General features: G+C 33.9%; 1 protein-coding gene across 3 annotated transcripts; it reads right to left on the reverse strand.

Moving 5' to 3' along the window:
• Positions 1-1,525: 1,525 nt before the first annotated feature.
• Positions 1,526-4,751, reverse strand: LOC133669563 (probable protein phosphatase 2C 74). 3 transcript variants are annotated; one of them, XM_062089758.1, is made up of 6 exons: positions 3,784-4,751; positions 3,309-3,485; positions 2,387-2,557; positions 2,105-2,284; positions 1,887-2,006; positions 1,526-1,805 (listed from the first exon to the last, which is right to left on the reverse strand). In XM_062089758.1, the coding sequence occupies exons 1-6, from the start codon at positions 4,435-4,437 to the stop codon at positions 1,797-1,799; spliced, it is 1,311 nt and encodes a 436-aa protein (XP_061945742.1). In that variant the 5' UTR covers positions 4,438-4,751; the 3' UTR covers positions 1,526-1,796. The 3 variants fall into 3 exon arrangements, 2 of the variants coding, with proteins under 2 accessions (XP_061945742.1, XP_061945741.1); XM_062089757.1 differs by having other exon boundaries at positions 1,526-2,006; XR_009833913.1 differs by lacking the exon at positions 1,526-1,805 and having other exon boundaries at positions 1,888-2,006; positions 2,105-2,307.
• Between the last annotated feature and the right edge of the window lie 10,696 nt (positions 4,752-15,447).

Genomic DNA, 15,447 nt, shown 5'->3' on the forward strand with positions numbered 1-15,447 from the left:
AATAGCATCAATTAGATTATAATCAAGGATTGATGATTTCGATGTGTTTTTGCACTCAGAATAATTTGTATATCATATAGATTCTGATTTTTTTATTAAATTTGCAATTATAAAAGCTATTTATATGTTTATAGCAAAAGCTAGTCATTTATAGTCATTATCGTCCCATTGACGACTGAAATAGTTGACCGATTTAAATTGATCAAGTCAATCAGTTGACCAAATCTTATAAAATTCCCATATGTTTATCTTGAAATATATAAATAGTCAACCAGTTCATTTGGTTAAGCCAAATGGTCGACCGATTAATGTAAAATGCTAAATTTATCAATTTTAACCTAAGTGAATTTTTAAAAGCATCTATGCATTTTTATTAATCCTTTTTAATGTATACATAGTGAAGTGTGTGCATTCATTTTATTTTGTACTATCAGCATGAGATATATAAATTTATATAAAAGTACTAAAATGAACACTTAATTGTCTTCAACATGTTTCCTTTTTGAGCTTTTTGATTTTTTTATGTAATCCCTCATACTTGTTGATAAGATATTTGTATAAATTTATTTAAAACTTGTTCTCAATCAAACATATTATTAGTTTAATTTTCATATTATTTTTATTATCAAAATATTTATAAAAATATAAATATGTGACCTAAATGTCAACAATTTGGATAAGGTTTTTTTTTATCTATGCTAGGGTAGGATTATGAAATTTCATGGAAGTATTATAAATATTATGAAAACATGGTTTGGAAAGTAAAAACATGCATAAGAATATCCAACCCTCACACAAATATTTTGATTTTTCTTATTTTCTCTTCTTTTTGAATTTTTCTTATTTCCTCATTTTCTTTTGCTTTGATTTTATTACATTGCTCACTTTATTTTTCATTATTTTATTTTCAATCTTTTTCTTATTTATTTCAATTTTTTGTGTTTATTCTCTCTTGCTCAAGGCTCACAAAATATTAAAAATCATGAAATACATGACAATATTAATGATTAAAATAAGGATGATTGAGAACATGTATTTTTAGGATTTAGGATTTTTATTGTTGTTTTCTGGAAACAATTCATAGTTAGGGTGTTAAAAATAGGTTATGAAAGCTATAACCAGTATTAAATCTAATAGACCTTCAGTGCGTTCGAGAAAAAAAATTCTCCTTCCTATCTTTATTCTTTATCTATGCTTTTCTTCCTCATCATCCTCTCATCTTTTTTCTCTTATTCTTTGCTCCCATAGATTTGCCCCCTGTTTTATCTCTTATTTCTTAAGGCTCTAACCTAACTTTATTTATAATCTCTAAAATATCAACCATTTCAATTTTGAAAACCTGTTTTTTTTTTAACCATATTTCATGCAAAATGGGTTTTTTCTTGTGAAAATTTATGTATTTGTTAGTTATTTTTTTTTTATAAAAAAAAAGGGTTAGGGTTGCAAGAAATTGTGGAAATAACTAAGTTACTCATGGGATTGAAAGCCAAATGGACCGGTATTTAACAAGTAATTAAAACATGAGTTAAGAAAAGAGAAACATCAACATAAGAGCTTCATTGTACATAGATTTAAGCCAACCAAACCGGTCAAAATATGGGCCTGGCCTAAAAAAACAAAAAAACAAAATAAAAATGATTTGCTTTACATCTCTGAGAAGAAAAAAGCACTTATGAAATTGAATGATGATCGAAATATCTACCTGGGAACCCATTTTACCTCCCGTTCTAATTCATCTTGGGAACATCCGAGCATGGCTTCATTGTGGAGGCCAGCCATCAATGGAGGCCAGCAAATCATGCCATCTGCATTCAATTTCTTCAAAGAGTCACCAGAGCATATATTAATCAACAACCATTTGTCACAAAATTCTGAAGGTTTATCACCATAACGGTAATATCATCCATATTGCCTCTGCCGAAAGACATATCTACAAGCTTTTTGCAAGACTCTACTGAATTATTGTTGTCTTTTAAAATCACATCTACTGCCTCTTGCTCATTTACCTGCAAAATCCCGACAAAATATAATTGATCATGCTCTGAACTTGCTTTTTCTTTCTGGGGGGGCCAAAATACCTACGTACACATGTATAGAAACATACCTTATCCCATAGGCCATCAGATGCCATTATCAGGAACTGGCAATCTGAAGTTAATGGAACCCTTTTGATCTCAGGTTCAGAAATTATCCATTCTTTCAGATGCTGGTCTCCAATTGCTCTAGAAACGGCAAGGGACCCATGAACTCTCCAAATTCCATTGCGGCAATGTAGAAAACCACCCTGCAATAAGCGAAGGCCCTCATCTTAACTAGCTAGGTTATCATTTAGCTTTTATTTTGATGTATAATAATATTAGTAAGCAGTGAATATCAATTAACTTACAGAATTCTCAATGCGAAGGCGCTCATCTTCTCTGCTAACTCTATGATCAATTGTGAGTACATCAGCTACCCCATTCCTGCTTAAAACTACCCTACAGTCACCTACGTTTGCAACATGTAATTCTCCATCTTTCAACAGCACACTAGCTGCACAAGCTCCACTGCTAACACCCTGCAGGTGTCAAAATTCAATTAAAATATATGATTAAGCATATTTAACTGCAATCCGAATGCGAGCCTATCTAGCTTCGTGCATTCTTTATATATATATTTTTATGAGATATATAAAGTTTCAGAGCGTTTTTAAATTGCCAAGGTGGACATGCCATCAAAGACTGGTCTAATGTGTTCTAAGAAACGCAGCTATTCTCTTCTTTTTCAGTAAAAAATATACAATTATGAGGTAGCTGGCTGCGTATTTTTAATGGCGTTGTCATGAAATGGTTTGTTGTAGAAATATTTTACTAATTTTTAATTATAGATATCTTATTAACAAAAGGGATCAATTAAAATGAATTATAGACTTCAGATCTCGAGAACATGTCAAAGTATACCTTGAGGTCAACAAATTACGTACCAAACTTCCATGGACATATTTTTCAATAAACATGCAGGTCATATGTGCTTTCTTTCTTTCTTTTTTTTCTCCCATGTAAATGGCAGTACCGGGAATTGAGTTGCAACTCTCTTGGTCTCATTTTCAAGTCCTCTAATCAAACACTAGATTAATCTAGTCCCCGATGAAAATAAAATAAAATAAAGTAATATTGATGGTGAATTAATTGGCTCATTAAATAATTAACAAATCTAACAATATATTCGTGAAATGTAAATATGTGGATGCCTTTCCGAACATGGTAGTACAATAAGACTAAGTCAAATCATCATAACGTTGTTTTCAACATTGAAAGTTGAAAGTTTACCTGGCTAAGAAATTCCCTATCTGTAACCAAGTAGCCTCCTCGAATAGCCTCCTCTAATTGGCCGTCTTCCTTGCAACCAACGTTTTGAAGACCTTTCACAATGTTCTTTCCTAAGTTTTCAGCAACGTAGTTAGCCGCGGCACGGCCTCCATGTCCATCTATGACAGCGAAAAATGCCTAGTGACAGAATAGAAGAAGCAGGGATCAAAATCCTTTGAACACAACAAGAAAGATCGACCAAAATTAAGCCCCGGGATAAACCAAAACATGGAGAATGAAGTAACAATGAAGATTTAATTAGCACCAAAAGAAGAACACTAGAAACCCAATTAGGAACTAATCCAATCCTTAATTATAACGAAGCAGTTCAAACAGAAGTACCACCAAGTTTATGTTAAAGTTACAATTTATTGATTTATTTATGAAATATGGAATACCTAATACCCAGCAGAGAGTGGGAGGTTAGATCACCTACCTGCTTTGCATCTCCCAAAATGTCAATCATGATGCCATACCCATCTTCCATGACCTCTCTCCTTCCTTTCTTACTAGCCAAAAAGAAATCTCTCCCTTGAACCTCGAACTCTTTATTTTCCAACTTCCTGTCTGCTCGAGAAAATTCCACTACCGGAGAATATTGTGGCACAACCAGCCTCCCAGGCCTCTTCTTCATCTTGGTAGCACCCTTACTACGATCTCCTTCACTAATCTTTACTATTCTCAAGGAATCTGGTCCTCCTTTCCTTATCAAAGCATCAGAATTCTTTTGTGAACTCTTATCATGCAAACCCTTTTGATATGCTTCACGGGCGATGCTTTCTTGCATGATTCCCTCTTCAAAATGCAAAGCTTTACTTTTCACGTCACCACTTTGACTCTCTTGTGAAACGTTACTTTCTTGATCATGCACCAGAACTGTTGTTTCTGAATCGTCTTTAATTAAAGGGACCTTTCTTTTTTCAAGAAAAAACTGGCTAACCCATGAGAGAGGAGGAGAAGGAAGAGAAGAAGATTGAGGGGATGTAAGGCTTAACGAGGCCATAGAAATGACCTTTCTTAGTCTTCGAAGAAAGTATAGAGCAAGAGAAATAATAGAGAAACCGCATAGAAAATCCTCTAGATCTTTCATTCTTTTGACAAGAATTTTGTGTGCGCTAGATTACTTTTTGTCATCAAATATGGCGTGAGATTTGTTGAAACAAAGGAGGTGTGGCTCATGCAAAAGAAAACACTATATATTTATGGCTAAAAGGTCTTTGATAGAAGCAAGAATATGTAGCATGGGAGGAAAGGAACACTCAATACTTGGTAATAATTAACGGGTCAAAGGTGAATGGCTCACGGATGGATCAGTTGCATTGTATTTTACGGTTCTCTCCCGTGATTGTGCTCCAGAAGTAGTATTTGTAGAGAAAGGGCCAAAGGAGGTAGCAAATGCGTTTGTTACCTTTGACACTTTCAAAGCCAAGGAAGTGGTCACACATATAATGTTGAGTGCTGGAATATTATTACTTTTTTAGTTTTTGCTTCTTCCCTTTTTCAATGGTTACGCAAATGGGAAATCTATAATTGTTTTGACTTGGTTAACAAATTGCTTTGGGAGGTTTGAGTTGGTCAGCCTGCTCGATTCTCTCTCCATTATTGTAGCTCTGCACACAAATCAATTGGCATTTGCTAAGTACACCACTTATGCTATCTCAACGTGGATTTCTTTATTTATGGAAAGGTTCAAATTAAAACCATATTGCTTTAGAAAATTAGAAAGGCGGGCTTGGTGCTAGCCAAGATTAGGTAGCTATTAATTCTCTGCATGACTGACAACAGCACCAACTTTAGTATCAATGCCAAATTAAAGATGCTAAGTTTCCCATCAAACATAGAGGAAGTCTCAATTGATGTACCCTTTGATCACTAGCTAGTTGACCACTGCTAAACTTTTGATCTGTACTCCAGGAATTATCAGTAAAATCAGCTAGCTTTAGTTAGACGGCATGTTCTGTCTGTAATAGAAAAAAACTAAAAGCCATAGCGGAAATTACTATGTCAAACACTTGGTTGAGGAGACAACGGGCAAAGGTGAATTTAATGGAGGAACCTTTCTTTAGACAATTACGTATGATGTGAATGACAGTATATAACCTTCTTTTTTCTGCTAACAGTTTTCATACAAAGAATTTCGAATTCTTGTGGCTTGTTCAAAGTTTCTTGAGAACATGACTATTAAATTCAGGAACGATTCAGGAACTAGAAATAGTAATCAACTAATCATATCCTAAACCATGAAACGTGATATTTCGAAAGAGTAATAAATAGCTTTTTGTTAAAAAGTATAGAATTGAAAGGAACTCCTTGTCTCCCTTAGTTTGGTTTGTAGTATAAAAAATAGAAGAAAACAAAGAGTAGTGACCCAAAACAAAAGTGTGGCCTATGAAGTTTTAGCTATCGCTTAACACAAATCTTTTAACTTCGGTCTAGAGCTTGAATTGTGTGCTAATGTGGTTACGCCAAGGAACAAGAACTACAGTAGCTGTCTTATAATAAGGGTGTTGGTTTTTTTTTTTTTAGACGCTTCCCATTATTTCATGCTTTGGAAGGTATAACTTCTTTAACTTATTATTATTATTATTATTATTATTTTTACTAAGATTATGTGTTGTTTTGCCTTTTAAATCACATGCCATTTTAGATTAAACTCATTTGCTTTTGATTTAAAATAAGGTACCTTAATTTATTTTTAATAAAAAAACAAAGCAATTTATTACAAGAATCAATGTTTTGTCAAGTGAAAACACAATCTTTTAAAATCACAAAATCCAATCACACTAATATAGCCGGGCTTAAGATAACAGGTGATTATAAGTAGATAAGTATGTATCCGCCATAACTAAAAAAGAATCTGTCATAAATAGATAATGTGAATGACCTAATAGATGCATTTTTATACTAGTGAGACAGGTCCTAGCCCTAGAGGAGGATTGGTCACTCCAGACTATAATTATGGCTTTAAAGGGTCAAAACTTTTGACCTGACCGTTGAATCAAACTTAAATTCTTACAGGAGTTTCTGAAGGCTATTTTCTCTATAATAGCCTCTAAGGTGCTACATGAGTTGTTAGATCTTTAGATATTAAAAATCTTGCATAGAGCTCCTGGTTTGGGTCAATTTTGTTATTTTCCTTATTTTTTTCGTATTTCATGCATTGTTTTGGATTTTATTATTATTTCCTTTGTATTTTATAACAAGAGGTGGATGGAAGTAAAAGACTCTGAAAGACTATGCCCAAAAAATATCACAAAATACAAAGAACAACTGCCCAATGAACGAAAGTAGAAGAAACAACAAACAAACTAACTAACAACATGAACAACATATGCAATGTCTGGACAAGTAATAGTGAGATATACCGAGCTCCCAACAATAGTACGGTATAGAGTAGGATTTGGCAAGAGTAAACCATTAGAAGAAGAATACCTTGTGTTAACCTCAATGAAAATATCTATAGTCTTATTATTAGTAAGTCTAGTCCGCTCAAGAATATCTGCAATATATTTCGACCGAGAAAGAAGATAACCTCTGGGTGAGTAAGCTACCTCAATACCCAAGAAGTATCTTAGAGAACCTAAATCTTTCATTTCAAACTGTCTAGCTAACTCTGTTTTCAAAACTAAAATACCATCAATATCATCACCAGTAATAATCATATCATCAACATATAAAGACAGAATAATACGATCTGCATCATTACACTTAACAAAAAGAGCAGAATCATCACTACTAGAAACAAAACCAAGGGAAGAGATCATAATAGAGAACTTCTCAAACTAAGCATGAGGTGCTTGTTTGAGACCATATAATGCTTTCTTAAGCTTATAAGCATACTAGGAGGGGGCGCCATATAAACATCTTCTTGAAGATCTCAATTCAATAAGGCATTTTTAATATCAAGATGAGAGATATGCCATTGACAAACTGAAGCAACTGCAATAAGAGTTTGAATAGTAGTCATTTTTGCAATAGGAGCAAACATCTCCTCATAATCCATGCCATATTGTTGAGAGTATCATTTTACAACCAACCTAGCTTTGTATCGCTCAATAGATCCATCAAAATTAGTTTTGATCTTATTCATCCAACAACAACCAATAACACTCTTACTAGGAGGTAGAGGAACCAAATCCTAATTATCTGTTTTATGTAAAGTAGAAAGTTCCTCATCCATAACTTGTTCATAAAGAGGATAAAAAATTATCTCTTTATAAGAAGAGGGATCAGAGAGACAATGAATATAAGCTAAAATTGAAGTAAATGATGAAGAATAATAAGAATTAGCAAAATTAGGTAGATCTATAATCTCGGATGGAGCTGGTGGGACCGTAAAGGAGAATGGAGCTTTAGGTGTGCTGTAGAGTACAGTGTCAGTACCTGCAGAATGATTAGTATGAATTGGTTAAACATGAGGAGGAATATTTGAGGTACTAGGTACTTGAGATGATAAACTATTAAAATCTTTTTTAAAAAGATCTATACGAATAAGATCAGATCTAGTTAAGCTATGAGTAGTGGATAAAATGTAAAAGAAAGGTATATGCTCGAAGACAACATGACGAGACATATAAAGTTTCCGAGTTATTGAATCAAAATAACGATACCTCTTTTTACTTTCACCATAACCAAGAAATACACAAATAGCAGATGAAGATGACAACTTGCTGCGTTCTACATGAGGACGAAGAATGAAACAAGTAAAACCAAAAACTCTAAATAAAGAATAATTAGGGGCATACCCATACAACTTTTCAAAATGAGATAATCTTGAAATATAAGAGGATGGAATTGTATTAATCAAACCTATAGCAGTAAGAATAGCTTCACCCCAAAACATACTAGGAATTGAAGCAGACAACAAAAGAGAATGAGTAGTTTCAACAATATGCCTATGTTTGCTTTCAACAACTTCATTTTGCTTAGGAGTATCTGTACATGAGATTTGGTGGATAGCTCCATCTAAGGCAAACAACTCATAAAATTTATTAGAGGTGTATTCTCCACCGAAATCACACCTAAAACATTTGATAACAGTAGAATGTTGAGTTTTGACAAGAGCTCAAAAGTCTATATATATCTCAAAGAATTCAGAACGATATTTTATTAAATAAACCTAACAATAATAAGTATGATAATTAATAAAATAAACATAATATCAAGACTCTTTTTTATAGCAACAAGAGAAGGTCCCCACATATCTTAACGAATCAAATCAAATAGAGAAAAAGAAAAAGAAAAAGAAACACTTCAATTAAAAGGTAAAGTGGAAAATTTTGCCAGTCTACATCCACTACAATTAGAAATATTACAAGTTTGTAAATTTTCTAAGGCTCTTATAGATGCTAAAAATCTTAAACGAGAAAACAAAACATGACCTAAATAAGAATACCATAAATAAAAACTTGAAGAAGAATGACTTAAATGAAAAGAAGACAAATCAACACTAGTAGCAGCAATAACAACTGACATTTTTAACTCATTCAAAATATATAGTCCCTTCTCCCTACGACTTGTTCCAATAAGCTTTTGAGAATATGGATCCTACACACAACAAAAAGAAAAGAAAAAGATGACTAAATAATCACTAGGATCATATATCTGACCAAAAAAAGTAAGATTCAATATGAGGTTTGAAATAAGGTAGACATTGGGGAGAGACAAATGAGATGTGATAATAGAACCAACACTTGCTAAGGGCATAAGAGTACTATCAGCAGTCATGACATGAATAAAAGACGAAGGGGATACAAAAACAAACGATGAAGAATCTGGAGACATATGATGTGAAGCATCAGAATCCAAGATCCATTCAAAATGTGACATACTTGAAGAACTATGAGGCAACTGACATACAAAAGAAGTAGACATATCTTGTGGTTGTAAGGATATAAAATTTTGAAATTGTTCAGCCAGAGTACTAGAATTGGTAAAAGGACCTGATAAGACATTTGATGTAGTGTTGTGGTATGATGGTTTGTAATCCTAAGGTGGTCTATGTGTATTAGATTATGAGTGACTGCTAGGTTTCTAAGCTTGATTCTGCCGTTTCAGCTTAGGGCACTAAATGTTCTAATGATCTTTCTGCTTACAGAAACTATACTCGTTGAAGGCAACCTTTGTGTAAGGCTTATTCTAATTACTGAAGAATGACTTAGAAGGTATTGCTAGCACAGAAGGATTAGAGGTAGAGATAATTCCTTTTTCAGAATAAGACTAAAGACATATTTCTTCAGCCAATAACTCATTGACAACTGAGTCAACAAAAGAAAGTGGAGAATAGTGCAAAATTAAACCTCCAAGTTTTTTAAAGTCATTGTAAAGTGCTATTAAAAACTGTACTATTCATTGATGCTTTTTACGATTAATATAAGCATCATATGCTTTTAATTCTGCTGATTCTATAAGAGTCATTTGATCCCAAAGATATGTTATAGCATAATAAAACTTCAGAATACTCATATTCTTCTAGTGAAGAGCTCGCATGTTGTTTTCCAATTGATATTGCTTTGCAAAATTTGATTGAGTGAATAACATTTGCAGATGATCCCAAACCTCATTTGTAATCTCATACTTTGTGTACTTATAAAATGCTTAACAAAATTATGAAATGCTCAACAAAATTGTTAATCCAAGTAATAATCTTTGTATTGTTTGCTTCCTAGGCATCTATCGAAACAACATAACCCTCATCAGTATTCTTAGGTTTCATAAGTGTTCCACTAGCGTATCCCCACATCTTTTTACTATTAAGAAAATTTCTCATCACATACTCCAATACAAATAATTCTTTCCATCCAACCTCACACTCATAGACTGAAACGAATCACTAGCCATAATCAACAAATAAAGAAAAAAAACAGAACGTAAAAGAAGGGAAAATAAAATACCAAATCGCAGAAGCTGAAGGGAAGACAAAATACCAAATTGTAGAAAGTAAAGGGAAGATGAAATACCAAACTGCATAAACTGAAGGAATTATACGACCACTTCAGAAGTTGGATCCGAAAAAGCTATATTTGAGATTAAGCATCATTCCATGCAACCATACTCTGATACCATGTTAAACAATCCAAATAAAATAAAGAGAGAATGTTACGGTTTCATTGATATTGCATAACATAATGAATTACTAAAAAAGGATTCACTTCACCTAAATACAAATAGACTATATATAGGCTAAAACAAAGAAAACTGAAGAGATTATTTTACCCTTAATAAATAGTAAAATAAAATAACCCTATATTTCTTAACAATGTCAACCATGTTTTGAAAGTTATGTTATCAACAAACCTCAAGCATTTTGTCTATTTTTTCTCAATTCTCAATTAAACTCTCTTTACTTCCAATCTCTCCTTCTCTTCTCTCAATAGTGTGTTTTTTTTTCTTAGTTCCCCTCTTTCTCTATTCTTCTCCTTTTGTTTCAGTTAACCTATCCCTTTCTCTTACTATTTTTTTTTCTTTCCCCTCTTTTCAGTTTTTTTTTTCTTTCTCTTTAGCCTTTTTTTTGGTAGCAATATCATAAAGTACAAGGGTTGTTTTTTGAGGTAGCTTGTACCATATTTACATCATGAAAAAAATTTGAAAGCACTACCAAAAAATTGCCTAACACCAACGGAATTACCGATGGAATAATTATGTCGGTAAATTACGGTGATAATTACCGACGAATACTATTCTGTTTGTAATTCGGTCGGTATATACTGACCAAATAATTCTGTCGGTATATATCGATGGAATTACAGACGAAATATTTAGAATTAAAAACAAAGGTGGTTCGGTGACGTGGAAGTTTTTGAGGGTGATTTTACCGAAGGAATTACTGAGGGATTCAAATCGGGATCTCTATACAGTGACGTGACCAATTCACCATCAGAATTGCCGATGAAATCTCTGATAGAAGTAGTCCGTCGGTGATTCCATCAGCAAAAATGAATATATCACCACTCTGCCGACCCTCTCCTCCCTTGTTTCTCATTCTTCTTCCCCATCCTAACTCTCCTCCCTTGTTTCTCATTCTTCTTCCCCATCCTAACTCTCCTCTCCCAGACTGCAAACAACCACCAAAAAAAAAATTCCCCTATTCTCAACACAAGTCATGTTTCTTTAAGTTTTGTGGTCACAACATCCGTGTTCTGATTTATTGTGGATTTTATCATTTTCTATAAGTAAATCTATCTTTTTTAATTTTAACATTTAAAGTTAATTTTAAATGTCAATTTTATTGTTTTTTTAGTATATGTATTTTTGTTAGTGTATGTACATGTTTTATTGTTATTTCTCAAACAAACTTATAGTATGAATGTATAATTTTGTACTTGTTATGGTTTGTTTTATATTTTGTAAAATTATATTTGTTTGTAAATTGTTGAAACTTTGTTGAATTACCGAATTACACGTGTTATGGTGAAATAATTAATAACTTGTTTAACGAATCTGTTTTAATTTTTATTAATGCTATTGCGGAGTTGTAATTTCCGTAAATTTATATGTATAAATTTGTATGGACATTGATAATTGATAATGAATATTTATGAGAAGTTGTAATTAGCTTGTTGGATAATCTCGAGGTAAACTAATATTTTTGCTAATTTATTTACCTAACATAGTTAATTAATACATGTTATCATCATAATTTTATAGAGGTTCGATAGAAGTCATGGATGATCGTTCATAGATGTATCAAGATTCACCCCAAGGATTGCTGAGGATTTATTATTGTAATGGGGTTCAGGGTTTTATTAATTTCGCAACATCCATTCCCAGAAATTTTACTGGAGGCGGTATTAGGTGTCCATGCAGGAAGTATCAAAATAAAAAGTATCTGCATCCAGATGTTGTAATGATGCATCTTCTACACAAAGAGTTTATGGAGAATTACCTGTGTTGGTATGCACACGAAGAACTATTTGTTCGTAATAAGAGCATGGGAGAAAGGGTGGTTGGGTCAACTTCTAGTGCTAACAATGTGCATGGAGATGTAAATGATAACAGTAATCCTTACAAGAATATGGTTATGGATGCAATGAGAATGAATCAAGGTAATGCCAGTCATTGTCCATTTGTAAAAGAAGAACATAATGCAGATGCAACTAGGTTTTTTTGATCTGTTGAAAGATTCTAACGAACCACACTAAATTATCGGCCGTAGCACAGGTGTTCACCATCAAGTCAGATCACGGGTTGAGTGAGACCGGTTATGACAAAATTATCGAATGGGCGAGAAGCATTTTACTTGAAGGAAACAGGCTGAAAGAGAACTTTTATGCTGCAAAGTCCATGATGAAACCCCTCGGTTTAGGATACCAGAAAATTGACATGTGCCCTTACTTCTACATGTTATACTATCTTGAAAATGTTGAGTTGACCGAGTGCATGACATGTGGGCATTTCCGTCACAAACCCAGAACTGGTTGGGGAAAGACTCGGGGCATATAAAATTTGAGATTGGTGTTAATTTCTAATTTCCAGCTTATTTTTAATTGAATATGATGATTTTTTTTCAGTTTTAGGAGACCTATAATAGCCGGTTGAGGGAGAGATATGAAGACGATCCTTCCACCCATCCGGAATTCGATCCGGATTTGTGGATTGAGGTAGGATCATCCGATGGACTCGATAAAAATCGAGTTTACGGGCTCTCCAACAATACGACCGAGAACTTGCGGGCGATCCGTAGTGTCTCAATTGTTGGGAGCTCCCAATCAATATCGAGCATCCAATCTAAGGAGTTCGTGGCCTTACTGCAACATACGACTCATCTCACCAAAAAATACGAGCAACTATCGGTGAATTATGAACAACACATGACTCATCTCACCGAGAAATACGAGCAACTCTCAGTGAATTATGAACAACTTCGCCAAATGGTCATGAACATGACATCACAGAGTGGTGATACATGTGCACTCCTTTTTTGGCCGTATCATCCCGGGAACAACCAGCCTCCTCCTCCTCCTCCTCTAGCTCCGTCATTGTGCTAATTTAATAATTTTTTGGGAAACACATTCAATTTGTAATGAATATTATTTAAGTTTATTTTTTTATTTTTGATGTTTAATAAAATTTTATTTGCATAATTGGTTTTTTTTACTATTAATTTATATAATTTTATATTATTTAGTCTAAATATTTTTTTAAAAAAATTTAAAAATCCCCACCAACGGATTTACAGACAGATACAGTCCGTCGGCATTTTACCGAGAGCTGAAAAATATTTACTAGATATGCCACTATCACTGACGACTTCACAGACGAATAGAGTCTGTTGGGATTTTACCGAGAGCTGAAAAATATTTACTGGATATGCCACTATCACCGACGGAATATATCAGTCGGTATATTTCCAGCGGGATTTTTTTTACGCAAATTTTTCGTCTGTAAAACCATCAGTAATATTTTTTTTACCAACAGACTTAGTGACGGAATGTGGTATTACTGACGAAAGAGATGCCGACAGACACTTTCCGTCGGTGATTTAGTTTGTAAAAAATTTACTGATGAAGTCTGAATCTCATACCGACGGATTCGGTCTGTTGGTAAAACTGTGAAATCTTGTAGTGAAGAGTGTCTTTTTATGGTACATTTATAGGAAGAATGAAGGACAAAAGGATGTGGTTTTCGGCCTTTTTTGCAAGCATAAACTTGGATGCCAAGGTGTTTTGTTTTTGGATTTGATCTCATTGGGAGAAAATAGTGCTAGGAGGGGCTGAAATTAACAAGGGTTTACAATCAAAATAAGAGTCAAAGTTGATTTTCGGTTAAAACTCGTTGAAAGTTAAAAATCATGAAATGGTTGAGAATTGGTCAAATTGCAATGAAAACACATCTCATAAATATTTATATTTTTGTAATTTTTTAATTTAAAAAAATCAGAAAAGTGATCAAAATAAGGTTCAAATTGAGTTTAGTGAAAACTTGTTAAAATGTTAAGATTCAGAAATGGTTGACTTAAAAAACTTATCAAAAGATTTAAAATTGAGAAATAGTTGAAAATTGGCTGAATTGTATTAAAAATGCATTTTCTCAAAAATATTTGTTTTTTTTTATAATTTTTAATTTTAAAATAATATTATAAAAATGCAATTGGAATATGGATTAAAATCAAGTTATGACAAGTGGTGTTGGTTGCATGGTTATGGTGTTGGTAACGAGTTGGTTATTGTGTTACCAGTGTTAGAGTGTTATAGTGCACCTAAAATTTATCACCATAACTTAAAAATAAAATAAAAATGATTAACCTAATATCAAATTGCGAAACATCATTTTATAGTAACATTAAACACGCCGGCCACCACCAGCGTCCACTCACAACCAGCCATTCTACCCACCTCCATCACCTTCACATCCTGACCGAACACATCCTGGAAAGAAGACCCAGACAGCTGTTCCCACCACCCCCCGCAACCCAAACTTTTCCAGGCAATGTGTGGTCTAGAAGATGTCATGACCACCTCCAAGGGCTTCATGATCTTTCGTTTCAAATCAAAAGAAGAAATGCAGGCGGTTTTAGAGAAAGGTCCATGGATGTTTGGAGGAAAAACCATCATCTTGCAGCAATGACACCCTCGTTTCTACTTTGACAAGAACAGGATCTCAACTCTTCCAGTATGGATCCGCATCCATGGTCTGCCCTTTCCTTAGTGGTCCAAGCAAGGCTGAAGCCTAACAGCAAGTATGGTCGACAGATACACCAAGTTGAAGTATGCTCGGGTATGCGTAGAGATTAATGCATCTCTTCCTTTTGTTCACAGGTATGAGATTGATAGTCCCCTATCCACTGATGAGCCCATCCCCATAACTGTAGATTATGAATGAAAGCCCCCAAGATGTGAACAATGAAAGCTCTTTGGCCATTCTTGCCCCCCTTGCCGGTTCCCCAACCCAGAGACAATAATCTTCCTAAAAAAGATCCAACCGAGGTCACACATGTTAATCACCTTTCTGCATATAACACCCTAGCTATACCTCAACCCATGAACTCTCAACCCTCCCTCATAAAAAGCCCTATCACACACCTCCTAACCCAGCCACTTGTAGCTCCCTTAAACCCCTCCCCTGCACCCCAACTTGATCCCCAACCATCACATATTAAACC

The sequence above is a fragment of the Populus nigra genome, chromosome 12, assembly GCF_951802175.1.
Source record: "Populus nigra chromosome 12, ddPopNigr1.1, whole genome shotgun sequence".
Lineage (NCBI taxonomy): Eukaryota > Viridiplantae > Streptophyta > Magnoliopsida > Malpighiales > Salicaceae > Populus > Populus nigra.

Coding starts and splice junctions, on each gene's coding strand:
- LOC133669563 (XM_062089757.1), bottom strand. CDS start 4,437: ATGAAAGATCTAGAGGATTTTCTATGCGGTTTCTCTATTATTTCTCTT. Junction 2,285..2,386: donor GCCTTCGCATTGAGAATTCT/GTAAGTTAATTG, acceptor CGCTTATTGCAG/GGTGGTTTTCTACATTGCCG. Junction 2,007..2,104: donor CTGATGGCCTATGGGATAAG/GTATGTTTCTAT, acceptor GGGATTTTGCAG/GTAAATGAGCAAGAGGCAGT.